Source organism: Osmerus mordax, chromosome 28, assembly GCF_038355195.1.
Source record: "Osmerus mordax isolate fOsmMor3 chromosome 28, fOsmMor3.pri, whole genome shotgun sequence".
In the NCBI taxonomy this organism is placed as follows: Eukaryota; Metazoa; Chordata; class Actinopteri; order Osmeriformes; family Osmeridae; genus Osmerus; species Osmerus mordax.
In genome coordinates, this window is record NC_090077.1 from 3,413,207 (window position 1) to 3,426,210 (window position 13,004).

Sequence of the window (13,004 nt, forward strand, 5' to 3'; positions counted from 1 at the left end):
TATCACTCTTAAATGTCTTCATTCAGTTTTCATTTCATTTTTTCTTCCATGTGGGAGATTAGAACCTGAGATTCATTGATCAGCTGTTATACTGGATGCTCTGCCTCTGAGCTATGCCTATCCCTCTACTTATGCCTCCTTGACAGCTTTGCTGTTCTCATGGAGTATATGTAAACAATACATCTTCCACATAGCATGGTTGATCCACAAACTCATGCATAGGCTAAACCAGCAGAGGGCATGCCTCAAACAGGGCCAGGATTAAAACACTCAACCAAAATCCCACCAAACTGCACCATACGATTGTGGTCAAACAGTTTATCGCAATGAAATGAAAGACTATTTTTGTAGACTTTGCTTTTTATCAAGAAATTTATATAATGTATAAGCAATATAATTGTCATCTTTGACCTTGTGGTATGACACAGAGGGAAGCCCTGGCCTTCTCTTGCTTTCTGGGGATTCAAGTGTCGCCTTCCCATGTTCCATCCCCGCTATGTTCCATCCCCCGTGTAAGTGTTTTGTTCTGTTGTTTTTGTTCTGCAGCCTTGCACAAGGACAGGCTGAAGACTGATGTATAGACTGTTTGATTTCCTTCTTGACATTAAGAAAGCATGAAAAAGAGGGCAGTGCTTGCTGAAATGTCTCGATATTTCTTCTTCGTTACAAGGTCATTCAGCTTTTAAACTACTGGACGAATAAAAAAGTTCAGTAAATGAAACACATTTTTTCTTTAAGTATTTGGTTTATTTCCATTCACCTTATACTTGATCCTTTTCAGATTTGAACACACACCTTAGTCATCATTATATTTCTTTTTTTTTTATTAAAAAAAATATTATATTGGTTACGTGTTTAGAGTAAATGTGTCTGTTCTTTTTATCTATTCATCTGGAGGTTTTGCAATGCTTTACAGAATCCGAAGAAATTTATTTTGTATTTGTAGCTGTACAACAGGTCATACATATTAACCCTAAAGCATGTGTAACTTTCACCCAAAGCGGATTCTGCCGCTGCAGCAGAAAACGGCAGAGGAGGGCACAGTGTGAAAAATGTAAACGGCCAAGTCAAAACAACGAGCGAGCTCCAATCCCGCTCTCTATTTATTGTACAAATATATCTCCTCGACAGAGACAGAGCATGTCTGATGCTGGGGCTCCACAGGTCCCTAGCCACAGCACACTTGCAAAACAAATGCGTGCTGGAGACAAACAATAGATAGGCCATATTTCTCTGCATCATTGACAGGAGACCTGTCGTGACGTCCCCGGACCCTCCTCCTGTGGCCCATGCCGCAGTCCATCTCTGCACGGGAGGCTGCCTGTTTGTTTTGTGCCCCTCGCCTCTAACAAACGGATGTGCAGATAGCCCTATCAGAGACCTTGCAGGGCCAACACTGCCCCACTATCCTTCATGTAAGGAGGTCAGGGGTGAAATAGATTGATAGGTACTGGAGGTGTCGACTCAGCAAGTTGAAGCTGAACGGGTGACCCAGTCAGGCATATATTGATGATGCAACTGCTAAGTGTTGTGGGTAATTACTGCAAATATGCAATTTAGAAACTTGATCGTACCTTGTGAATTAAAACGCTGAATGCAATGAAATAAACGAAGCAAGCTCACGTTTGTCAGTGAAAGGAATTCACAACCTAATAGTTTGTGGTTTTTGCATGGCCTCAGCTATGCAGACTATTGATAAAATTAGACAAAAAAAGCTACAGTGGTTACACCATAAATGAAAGCTGGTCTTAGTCTTTTGTGTCCTTCAAATAGGGAGCCCTTTCTACATAATCTCAGTCTTGTCTCATTGTTTATACAGTGAATCATATCTACAATAATATACATTTCAATTCTTTCTACAGTACAAACTGACTGTTCACCATAAGGAGTTATTCACTTCACACGCAACATCTTAAGATCTTATTCAATATCATCTACACTTCTTAAAATGTTATGTCGCTTCAGTTATTGCACATCTTCCGTCCCTATATTCATTCAGAACCATCTAAAACGTCCTCCAAAGTGTTTTCCAAATTAGGTATCAGTACTATCTGATAGTATTTATCCAAGCACATAAAATAACTAAGCTTTAAAGGGTTAATACGTGGTAAAGTAAGTGTGCTGTTTCCTATTTATTAATCCATGTAGCAAATGTATGTATAATTTGTCGTTTCCCTCATTCTGCAATATGCTGGCCTCACGACTATATCCATTTATTATGGCATAACTGTGCGCAACGAACTACGGAGACAGAGCGCATCACCGGCTCCGTAGGTGTCACATGATTTTGACTACCAATGAGAACTTTTGTGGTCTAACTTTTTGATCAAGAAGGCAGAGTAGAGAGCGCCATGGGCATTAGTAGTTGGCGATGAACCACATCCCGTGCCGTTTTCAATCAGGCATATAATTGTTTTATTGGTCAAGTTTTTCTATACGTAGTAATATATTGTATCCTTGGTTGTTTGTTGTCAGCAGCTCGAAAGGAACCGAATGTTGGGAGACAAGGCTCAAGGTAAGTCGCGATAAATCCGCTTGTTTTTTTTCTTTTCAATTGTCGCAACTTAATTTAAATAAAATATGACTAGGCTACGTTTAAGCTTATAGCAGTTTAATACAGACTATCAATTCGCCCATTAGTTACATTAGACAAATTATATAGCCTTACTGTATAGTCCCAGTCCTATTGGAAATTGTGGATACATTTTTTCAGAGACACTGCATTTCCGTTAAATAGGATATTCAGTGGTATCATTGAGTTTACGAATGGAATAGGCCTAGTATAATAGGCCTACATTTGATATATGCAAAGCCAAAATTAATGCATTTAATAACATAAATTACTTTTCAAAAATAAATAAATATGAATTGCATAAATATACATATCCAATTAATTTTTCAAATAGGCCAAACAATACGGTGATATTAGGCAATCAGACCTAACCGAAACGAAATTATATATTTGTTAAGGGAAAAACAATATGCATTTGTTTTTATTAATGATATTCTATTAATACTGATTTATAATTAGGCTATTGTTACGGTTAGGCCTATCAGTTTCATCATTATCAGAAAATGTTTATTAACTATAATAGTAACATAAAATAGTAATAATAATGATGACTATAAAACTAAGTAGTAAGCTACAATAAAATACTATCCTAAGGAAACCATTTGATAGATTAAAAAACAAAATCCACCTACTCGATTTATAGCCTACAATGTAGCCGGCTGGGCTATTGTCCATGGTAGCCCTATTCGTTATAAATCGCTAAAGCTACGTGTAGGCGATGTAATACTGTCTATAAAAAAACAAACATACATCATAGGCTGTTTTTCTCAAGAGGGGGTCGCATCTATCACCCATTGGCTATATAGAGGTGGTGAGAACCTTGAGGAGAGGGACATGTGCGTATTTCGAAGAGCATGCTGTATGCGCACGGGTTGGGAACCATCGAGAGACACTTGGAAGTGACCACTGCTGAACCTTGAATGATGCAGGGATTATAAAACTTCATCACTTTTTTATTTACGTCGGATTAATAGCAATTGAGAGTGTATTTGTCTGAAGGTATTATTTGCAAAGCTCTATTTGGATCTCATTATCTTATGCCTCAAAATATGTGTTTTTCATGTCCTGGAATATGTTGTGATATTTGGAGTGACGAATAAGACATAGCGTACTGTCATAGAATTAAATCTGATCATAATATATCAGCAAACCACGCGCTAAACTGCTCCTATTCAGAGATCTGAAATATTTTGCCTCCAATATAACCATTTTGCATCGCATTCAGTTGGCTGTAAAAAAAAGAAGAAACTACATGATTTGACTGGATATTTTAATAACTAGGCTACGTAATAAACCGTGACGTTGAGTAAAATGAGTAGTCTATTGAAAATATTTGATCAAATGATCATGAGTTTCTAGTCTACAATTATTCGTTTTATGTATAAAAAATATGTCATGCTTTCTCATCGCCCGTTTTTGTAAAACAGGTGTCTCATTGAAGGTAATGGAATACACATATGACGAAGATTTGGAAGAACTCTGTCCTGTTTGTGGAGACAAGGTCTCTGGATACCATTACGGGCTCCTCACCTGTGAGAGTTGTAAGGTATAACATTAAATTCGTATTTTAACCTCCATTATTCATAATTTTCGCAGTTTGTCAAAAAAGACCAGAAGTCTACCTCTATATCTTTCAGGGTTTCTTCAAGAGGACTGTCCAAAATAACAAGAGGTACACATGTTCGGAAAATCAAGAGTGCAAAATAGACAAAACGCAACGAAAGAGATGTCCCTTCTGTCGATTTCAGAAATGCCTGAATGTTGGAATGAGATTAGAAGGTATGACTACCGATTTTCTATTACAATGTCATTAATTGTTCTTTATATAAGACATTCAAGTAGTTCGCTGTGAGGGTCTTCAACATTTTTAAATTAAGATTGATTTTTGTTTTCATTTTCCCAATATGACAGAAATAGGTATGGTAAACTAATTATTTTTTTCTTCTTGTTGTAATCTCGTGCAAATTATACGATTTTATACACGATGTTGGGCAATAGGAACAGAATGTTATTATAGCATTTTATAAAATAAAAAATCTACAGGTATTCTGATTATAGCTTTCTTAGTGTAAATTAATTTCAGTATAATTTTATTATTAAGTTCGCTAAGACCGGCCATTGGTTCAACAACAGGCCTATGTTTATCGAAATGAGCACAGTTTTTCACAGGAAGCGATGTAAAAAATAGACTATATAAAAATGACACAATGTTACCAATTGATAGAAGGGGATGCATTTTACATGAACAAATCCGTGTGGTCTATAATCGTGTAGAAAAAAATCTGCTTTTTCAAAAGACTGTAGTGAGTAGAGTAGTGGAACAGACCGCTGCCAAGAGGAAATACATGGCTGAATTTAGATTGTTTGCACACTTGGTTTTGACTGTGTGTGTATTGTTAGTTCCCCCCCCGCCCCCCCCCCCTTCGAAGGATATATTTTGTAAAAAATAAATGTGTTCCTTAATTGGTGTTCTTCTAAGTCATGTTTTTACAAGATTTATTCAGAACATAGTTTCTTACCCCAGACTTTTCAACTGATGTTTCCCTCTCTGGCAGCGGTTCGTGCGGACCGCATGCGTGGGGGCAGGAATAAGTTTGGCCCCATGTACAAGCGAGATAGAGCCTTAAAGCAGCAGAAGAAAGCTTTGATACGTTCCAACGGCTTCAAGCTGGAGTCGGCTCCGCCAGCGGTCTCCCCCATACAGACTAACTATGGGTTCACAGGCACCCTGCATGGCCTCCCCACCATCTCCAAAGGCCTCCTGTCCTCCACTCCAACCTCCATCAGCCCCACAGACTATGAGACTAACCTCTACATACCCCCATCCCTGGGTGTGGCCATGCAGACCCACGGGCCTTTGCCCAACCAGTACCAGTACCCATCCTACCCCAGCAGGCCCATCAAGTCCGAGTGCACTGACCACTACACCAGCTCCCCAGAGTCTCTGATCGGCTACCCCTTCCAGGATGTCTACCCTTCTGGCTCCCCCCCCAGTGTGCCTCCCCTGGTGATGGAGCTGCTCCGCTGTGACCCAGACGAGCTGGCCGTCCAGAGCAAGATCGTGGCCCACCTGCAGCAGGAGCAGAGCGGGCGCGGGCGTCAGGAGAAGCCCAGCACCTTCAGCCTGATGTGTCGCATGGCAGACCAGACTCTCTTCTCCATCGTGGAGTGGGCCAGGAGCTGCATCTTTTTCAAGGAGCTGAAGGTAAGATTCTAGAACGACAACAAATCTACTGTGCTCAGCACCTACTATCGAATTCCCACAGTAACCGTGTCTCTATAATGAATGATATTGAAAACAATATGAAGGTTTTTCCCGAGAGAGGGGGATTGAGAGTAGAAAGAAAAGGACTGATGATTCTATCAGAAAGTATGTTCTCACATCTGGGTGAATGCAACGCTTAAGTCCATGGTGCAATGTGTCAGTCGTGACAGATTGCTGTCATTTTGTCTGGGCTCTCTTGTTCCGGAACGATCCACTCAAACAGGGTGGCCATTGAGGAGACACGGTGGTTGTGTCCATCTTCCTCAGGGTAATGATTTGAGATGCATCACTCCTCACGGCCGCAACGACCTCCCACGCAGTGTCTTTGTCAAGAACGATGTAATTGAGTTGTGCCAAACTGTCCCGTATTATTTAGTGTCCAGGTCAATTTAGACCTAACCTCTGAGGACAAACAAATCAATAGTGCCGTGAACAGTATGCAGTTTATGTACTGAGGAGTTGTGTTGTTAGGAAAGAGGAGGAACAATGCTATTGTTCCTCACCGCGCACTCTGCCACTGCCACTGGAGAAAGAACGGTTATGAATTTGAAAACAGTTATTGGCTTCGTGCGACATTGAGCTTTCAGAGAAATGTCACCATACTACATCTCAAAGCTACCTAGTCTCTTTTGTCAGAAACAGTGAGTCCATTGTGATGATGGTGTTATATGTAACTCTCACAGGGAGTATTACATTGTATCGTGTCGGGGATATGCCAAAGAAGTGTCGACAATTTACAGCTTCCACTCACTGTGTGCTGGTTCTGCAGGAAACTTAAAAATTAGTTATTTTAGTTGTAGTTTGCTGATTCTCTGATAATAATTTCCTACAAGGATAACTTATTTATTACCTGATTGTAATAGTATTGTTGACAAAGACCATCAATCCAAATTCTGGAATAGTGCTATATCTTTTTTTTTTTGGTGTACCAAATTATTCCATACTGTAAAGGCCTCACTGGACCTGAGAGCACAGATTTGCTTTAGGCATTTTTTGGGTGAATCACAACTGTCCTCGTTTGCCAGCAGAGCCTCCTAAAGCTGTTTCTATCTGAGTAATTACATTCCAGACTGACGATAACAGGGGAATGTCAACTCTTCCCAGCCCAGCTTTGTGGCTCTCATTGTTCATAAGCACAGCACCGGATGGACGTTTTGATTGATAAATCCACCGTTGAACCATCTTATTTACTGGAGAATCAATTTGCGTTTCACCATTGTTATTTGAAGCTTGGGAGGCACACGCGGTGTTTTCTCATACATGTATAGAAGCCTGAGACACAGGATGAAGCTCACCCAGGTCAAATTGACAGCAAGTGAGTCTGCTTTCCCTCTCTACGTCCCCCACACCTGCACTGAGCCAGGATTGTAGAGGGCTTCTAGAAAAGTCTCAGTGTCTCTGATTTTCAGTGTGTGTGTTGAGGGGGGGGGACTCCTCCTTGAAAGGAAGTACAGTAGGTCGCTGAGCCCTCCAGCTTCCTCAAATGACCCCCCCCTTTGTTTCCCCCTCCCCCCGCCCCGCTCGCCCCCCTCCCCCAGATGAATCAAGATGTTATGTGTGGGGATGTTGCTCCAGCAGCAAGATTGGACCTCTCCACTGGACAGATATATAGTTTCATTCAAGGGATAGTAATTCTGTCATCCCCATGCCAGATGAATGTGTGTCCAGACCTGGAGCGACGCTATTAGGGCACTACAGCAACTCTCTGTGTGTCACCAGCTGCAGAATTACTGACTGAGTCGTCCTTCGGCCGAGAGAGTAATATGTGTTGGCTGTGAGGAAGAGACCAATCCAGCCCCCCCACACGTGCACATGCACACACACACACACACACCACACACACACACACACCACACACAAGCATACACCTAAGCACGCACACACACACACACACAGTACATACACGTTATCCTGACTTATAAACATATATATATATAAATATATTCACACTCTTTGCCTCCCTCTCATCCCCCACCTTGAGTAGCGGAAGTGTGCCTGGGAAGAGGAGTGTGGGGTGGGGGGAGGGCGAAGGTGAGGAGGTGGTTGAGGTCATCTATGCAGCTCGTAAATACGCCGTGATGAGACGTGCGAAACTGACACAAGCCCCAGACGCTGGAAATATGGCCCCAGGACCCCAATCCCCCTCTCAGCTGTTTATGGTCGCACCATTTATCTGTCCCTGTGTGTGTTTGGGATGGGACACTATCACCTACTTGTAGATTTTAGGGGGGGTTGATGTTAGATTGATGTTAGCTGGAGCTGGTAATATCAGGGTGGGGGAATTCAATTTGACATTGAATTAGAAATTTGATAGGTCCTCCCATGCCTTAATGTTCACCTTTGCTGTGTGGAATTGGTTTGATTCAACCCTTGTCCTCATTTTTATTTCCTGTTCTAGGTGGGTGACCAGATGAAACTGCTCCATAACTGCTGGTCTGAGCTTCTGGTCCTAGATCACGTCTTCAGACAGGTGCACCATGGGAAGGATGACAGCCTTCTGTTGGTCACTGGCCAGGAGGTAAGCTCTGGGGTCTGAACTCTGCGCGTGACATCTAGGCACACTGCCATAGCTTGATGATTATGCTACAAAAACAATGTGGCACTCAGGTGGCTGCTCTTGTTTTCCTCCACATTTGGGGCGTGTTTGGAGATCTCCAACACAACCAGACAAAAACCTTCCCTCAGCTGACAGGATTCAGCTTGTCGCTAGCATGTGACAAAGACCGAGGACAGGGGAGGACAGGAGAGGACAGAAGAGGACAGGGGAGGACAGGGGAGGACAGGACAGGGGAGGACCGGGGAGGACAGGGGAGGACAGGGAAGGACAGGAGAGGACAGGGGAGGACAGGAGAGGACAGGGGAGGACAGGGGAGGACAGGAGAGGACAGGGGAGGACAGGGGAGGACAGGGGAGGACAGGAGAGGACAGGGGAGGACAGGAGAGGACAGGGGAGGGGGGGGGAGGACAGGGGAGGACAGGAGAGGACAGGACAGGAGAGGACAGGGGAGGACAGGGGAGGACAGGGGAGGACAGGAGAGGACAGGGGAGGACAGGAGAGGACAGGGGAGGACAGGGGAGGACAGGAGAGGACAGGGGAGGACAGGGGAGGACAGGGGAGGACAGGGGAGGACAGGAGAGGACAGGGGAGGAGGGGGGAGGACAGGGGAGGACAGGAGAGGACAGGACAGGAGAGGACAGGGGAGGACAGGGGAGGACAGGGGAGGACAGGAGAGGACAGGGGAGGACAGGAGAGGACAGGGGAGGACAGGGGAGGACAGGAGAGGACAGGGGAGGACAGGGGAGGACAGGAGAGGACAGGAGAGGACAGGGGAGGACAGGGGAGGACAGGAGAGGACAGGGGAGGAGGGGGTGTCTGCATCTGCTAATATGGTGTTCTTGTACGTCTCACAAGATTGGATGGGTTATTAGAGAAATGTGGAAAGAGTTGTAGCTACAAGCTTGATTTAGCAGAGTGTCACCTCACCATGTTGACATTCGGCGGTACACCACATGGAGAGCAATATTTTTGTTCCCCCACAACAGATGTGAGAGAAAAAAAGATTTATCTGGCGTTTGTTAATGCTGGTGTGATTTGACCCCTATGATGACCCCAGATGGAGCTGTCCATCATCCAGTCCCAGGTTGAGATGACCCTGTCAGGCCTCATCCAGAGGGGGCAGGAGCTGGCTGGCAGACTGCAGGCCCTGCAGGTGGACCGCCGAGATATAGCCTGCCTCAAGTTCCTCCTCCTCTTCAACCCCAGTGAGTAGACCTCTCCCATGCAAAATGGCAGGAGATAAGCAATGTTGTCAACATGTAGAAATGACGACTTTTGACCTCGAAAGTCAAACCTTGTATCAAATGTTGAGGGAGTGTACAGTGGAATAAATTCTATTTGATTTCCTGTGGAAACTATTTATATTGCTTTGCAGAGTGTAACTGCAGCGTGTAGATGATGAAAGGACAGGCATTTAGCAAAAGCTTTCAGTGTAGAAATTGGTTTGACTAAATGGTTTTGAGGTTCCATTTAACAGAAGTGTTTCCTTGGCAAAAAAGGTGTTATTCTGAATTCTAATTTTAAATGTCCATCCATGGTTACATACTGTATGTCTATTTATCTAGAAGGTTACCACTGTCGTCTCAGTCGATCCTCTACTCTTCCCTTAATTAAATTTGAAACTTCAATGAAAGGATAACCTCTTATATCATCCTTCAACGGCACTTAAACGATCCATAATGACTCTGACATTCACTTGATAGTCTAGCTGACATTCATGGCGGTTTCTCTGCATATGGCGGGTGTATGGATGTCGTTTCCCTTGATTCCTGGAAGCGATTGCTGTTTAGTGCCAGAAAGCACGGAACAAAAGGCTCCGGAATAATGAGAGCACTTGTCACACGGCAGAAAATATTTGCCTTCCCTGCCGTCTGTTTCATTCTCCCGCTCACCCTCGTCTGTCTATAGGCGAGTTGGGTTTGTTGGGGCTAATTTAGTTGCCCTTAAGCTGTCTGAAAAGATAATTCAAAATATTTAATTAGTGTGTGAATGCCTGTGTTGGAGAGACTCACCTGATGCTGAATGGAAATGAATTAGAGGGCACAGCTATTGTCTTTTGCGCACACAAACACACACCCACACACACACGTACACAATCAAGCATGCAGATCCTTTCAGTTGTCATTCCCTTTTAGATAGAGGAATTTGTATCCGATCGACGTAAAAGCTTTTTGCATTTCAATTCCGATCCGGAAAACAAAAGGTGTGTCAGGAAACATGTGCTAATGGCACCCACCATCTCGCACCACACGTAACAACCCAACCTCCCTCTCTCTTTTCAGACGTGAAGCTCTTGGAGAACCAGGCGTTCGTGGAGGGCGTCCAGGAGCAGGTGAACGGAGCGCTGCTGGAGTACACCCTGTGCTCCTACCCTCAGTTCCTGGACAAGTACGGCGAGCTGGGCCTGCGCCTGCCCGAGCTCCGAGCCCTCAGCACCCAGGCGGAGGACTACCTGTGCTACATGCACCTGAGCGGGGAGGTGCCCTGCAACAACCTGCTCATAGAAATGCTGCATGCCAAGAGGGCCTGCGTGTGAGGGGCACTCCACAGTGTGTGTGTGTGTGTGATGGTACATGTGTGTGAGGGAGAGAGAGAAAGTGACAGAGAGCATTAGAGAGTAATGCAGTACACATTGAAGAGGATGTGTATCATTCCGACAGAGAAGGAATGTTTGTGTGTGTGTGTGTGTGTGTGAGAGAGAGAGAGAGAGAGAGAGAGAGATAGATAGATAGAGTGAAAGAGAGACCAAGAGTGAGAGAGAGTGAGCGCTGTCCCTCTCCAGAGTTAAGATAGATTCACTCAAGCTACACTGTATGTGCATGTACAGTGCATGTACATTTTTCAACTTGTGTTAATTGTGAATGTCCCATCCAAAACTGTATGAGATAATCACTACATTTACCTTTTCACTTGTTATCTTGTCAATTCTAAGCAACATTACCAAAAATTACATGTGGGGGGAAAAAAATATATCACATGCTCAGTATAATTTAGTTTTATCTATTTAGATATTTTCAATATGTTAATATATAAATGAAAGCTACATATTTAGTTTGAGTCACAGTTATGGAGTTTGGCTGAGGAAGTGAAGCGGATGAAAGAGAGAGAGATGGAGAGAGAGAGGAAGAGAGAGAGAGAGGGAGAAAGAGAGGTAGAGAGAGAGGGAGAGAGAGAGAGAGAGAGAGAGAGAGAGAGAGAGAGAGAGAGAGAGAGAGAAAGGGAGAGATAGACTATTGTGGCACTGATGGGTGGGAGAGACTGTCAAGAACCCATCTGTCGGAGCAGGCGTCATCTAAAAGGAGGGAGGAGGCGAGGGGAGCCCAGGAAGAGACACGCCCACAAAATGTGAGAGGGAGGATGAAATGAACAACACAGGCGTTTTCTTATTAGACGAAAACACACACACCCACACACACACACACACACTAATAGTTATTTGTAAGTGCATGTCCTTCAGATTTCACCAAGGAGCCACCCAGCCTGTCTTCGGAGGCTGGTCAAGGCCGGGACTGTGAATTCCCTCCAGGACTGTTGTGCTGGAGGGAGGACAAGCATTAGACAGAATCTATTCTTTTTTCTAAGTAATATGGAAGGTACCAGTGAGCTTGTAAAATACAATTTACGGGACCATATTAGAAAGGAGTGGACTCGATCATTCTTGAAAATGCTGTAAAGACGCTGGTCAATAAAGAGCTGAAGCAAACAGGATAGACAGGCATCCTTTTATCGATGGGATTTAGAGTACATTGATTCAGTCACAGACACACTGTGAATGGAGTCTATTGTGAATCGAATGTCTATTCCTTTTATGTGGCAGTTGGCTGTTTAAATGTGTTGTAGACAATCATTACACATGCCTTAAAAACTGTATAACTGGCCTGTGAACCTGTGAATATTTCCATTGTGTTTCGTTTTTTTGTATAGAGAGAAGTAACCTCTGTGACTCTGTACAGTGTATTTATATAATGAAACTGACGGGAACGTACACAAACACAGGCTTTTTTTGTTTTATGTTTGGGTCAAAAATGCTTTTATTGTAAAATGGGGTCTCTGGATGTCGAATAAGTTTCTCTTCAATTACATTTGTTTCCTCATGAGTTTCCAGTTGTGGTCGTCTTTGTGATGTTGCAAAAGTCTCAACCTCCTGTGGTGATGCTCTGATACTCTTTCTGAACACTCCTCTTTTCAATGCAGACAAATTGAAGAAACATTTGTTTTTTCTTTACATATATTTTATTGTAATAGCATCAAGCCAATAAATGCCCATGAAATAAACATGTGTCGATCATTTGTTTCGGGCCATCACTTCTCGTGATGTAGAATAACTTCAACAAGCAACAGTACTGCAAACCACATTACAGTATGGTCATACTCAGGGAGTATTTGGATTCCAGTTCTGAAAATCATAACAATGGGAGATAACATGTTTTAACTGAATATCTCAACAGGACAAATGCAAAAGGTAACCACAACATCAACACAAGAACTGATCACACAAAGGCTTTGGAGAAAGCAATCCTTATCACACAAACAACGCATAAACAACAACAACGGCCCCACTACATATACAGCATATACGTTTATGACCATGAATTCACATGCCTACATCA

General features: G+C 43.3%; 1 protein-coding gene across 1 annotated transcript; it reads left to right on the forward strand.

The window, feature by feature from the left end:
* Window positions 1–2,493: 2,493 nt before the first annotated feature.
* Window positions 2,494–10,930, forward strand: nr5a1a (nuclear receptor subfamily 5, group A, member 1a). Its single transcript, XM_067231109.1, has 7 exons — window positions 2,494–2,515; window positions 4,000–4,118; window positions 4,210–4,351; window positions 5,128–5,777; window positions 8,236–8,355; window positions 9,452–9,599; window positions 10,677–10,930. The coding sequence occupies exons 1-7, from the start codon at window positions 2,494–2,496 to the stop codon at window positions 10,928–10,930; spliced, it is 1,455 nt and encodes a 484-aa protein (XP_067087210.1).
* The last annotated feature ends 2,074 nt before the right edge of the window (window positions 10,931–13,004 follow it).

Excerpts from the sequence above, each read along its gene's own strand:
- nr5a1a (XM_067231109.1), top strand. The coding sequence starts at position 2,494 with ATGTTGGGAGACAAGGCTCAAG. Across the intron at positions 2,516-3,999 it reads GTTGGGAGACAAGGCTCAAG|GTGTCTCATTGAAGGTAATG; the intron begins GTAAGTCGCGAT and ends TTTGTAAAACAG. Across the intron at positions 5,778-8,235 it reads TCTTTTTCAAGGAGCTGAAG|GTGGGTGACCAGATGAAACT; the intron begins GTAAGATTCTAG and ends TTCCTGTTCTAG.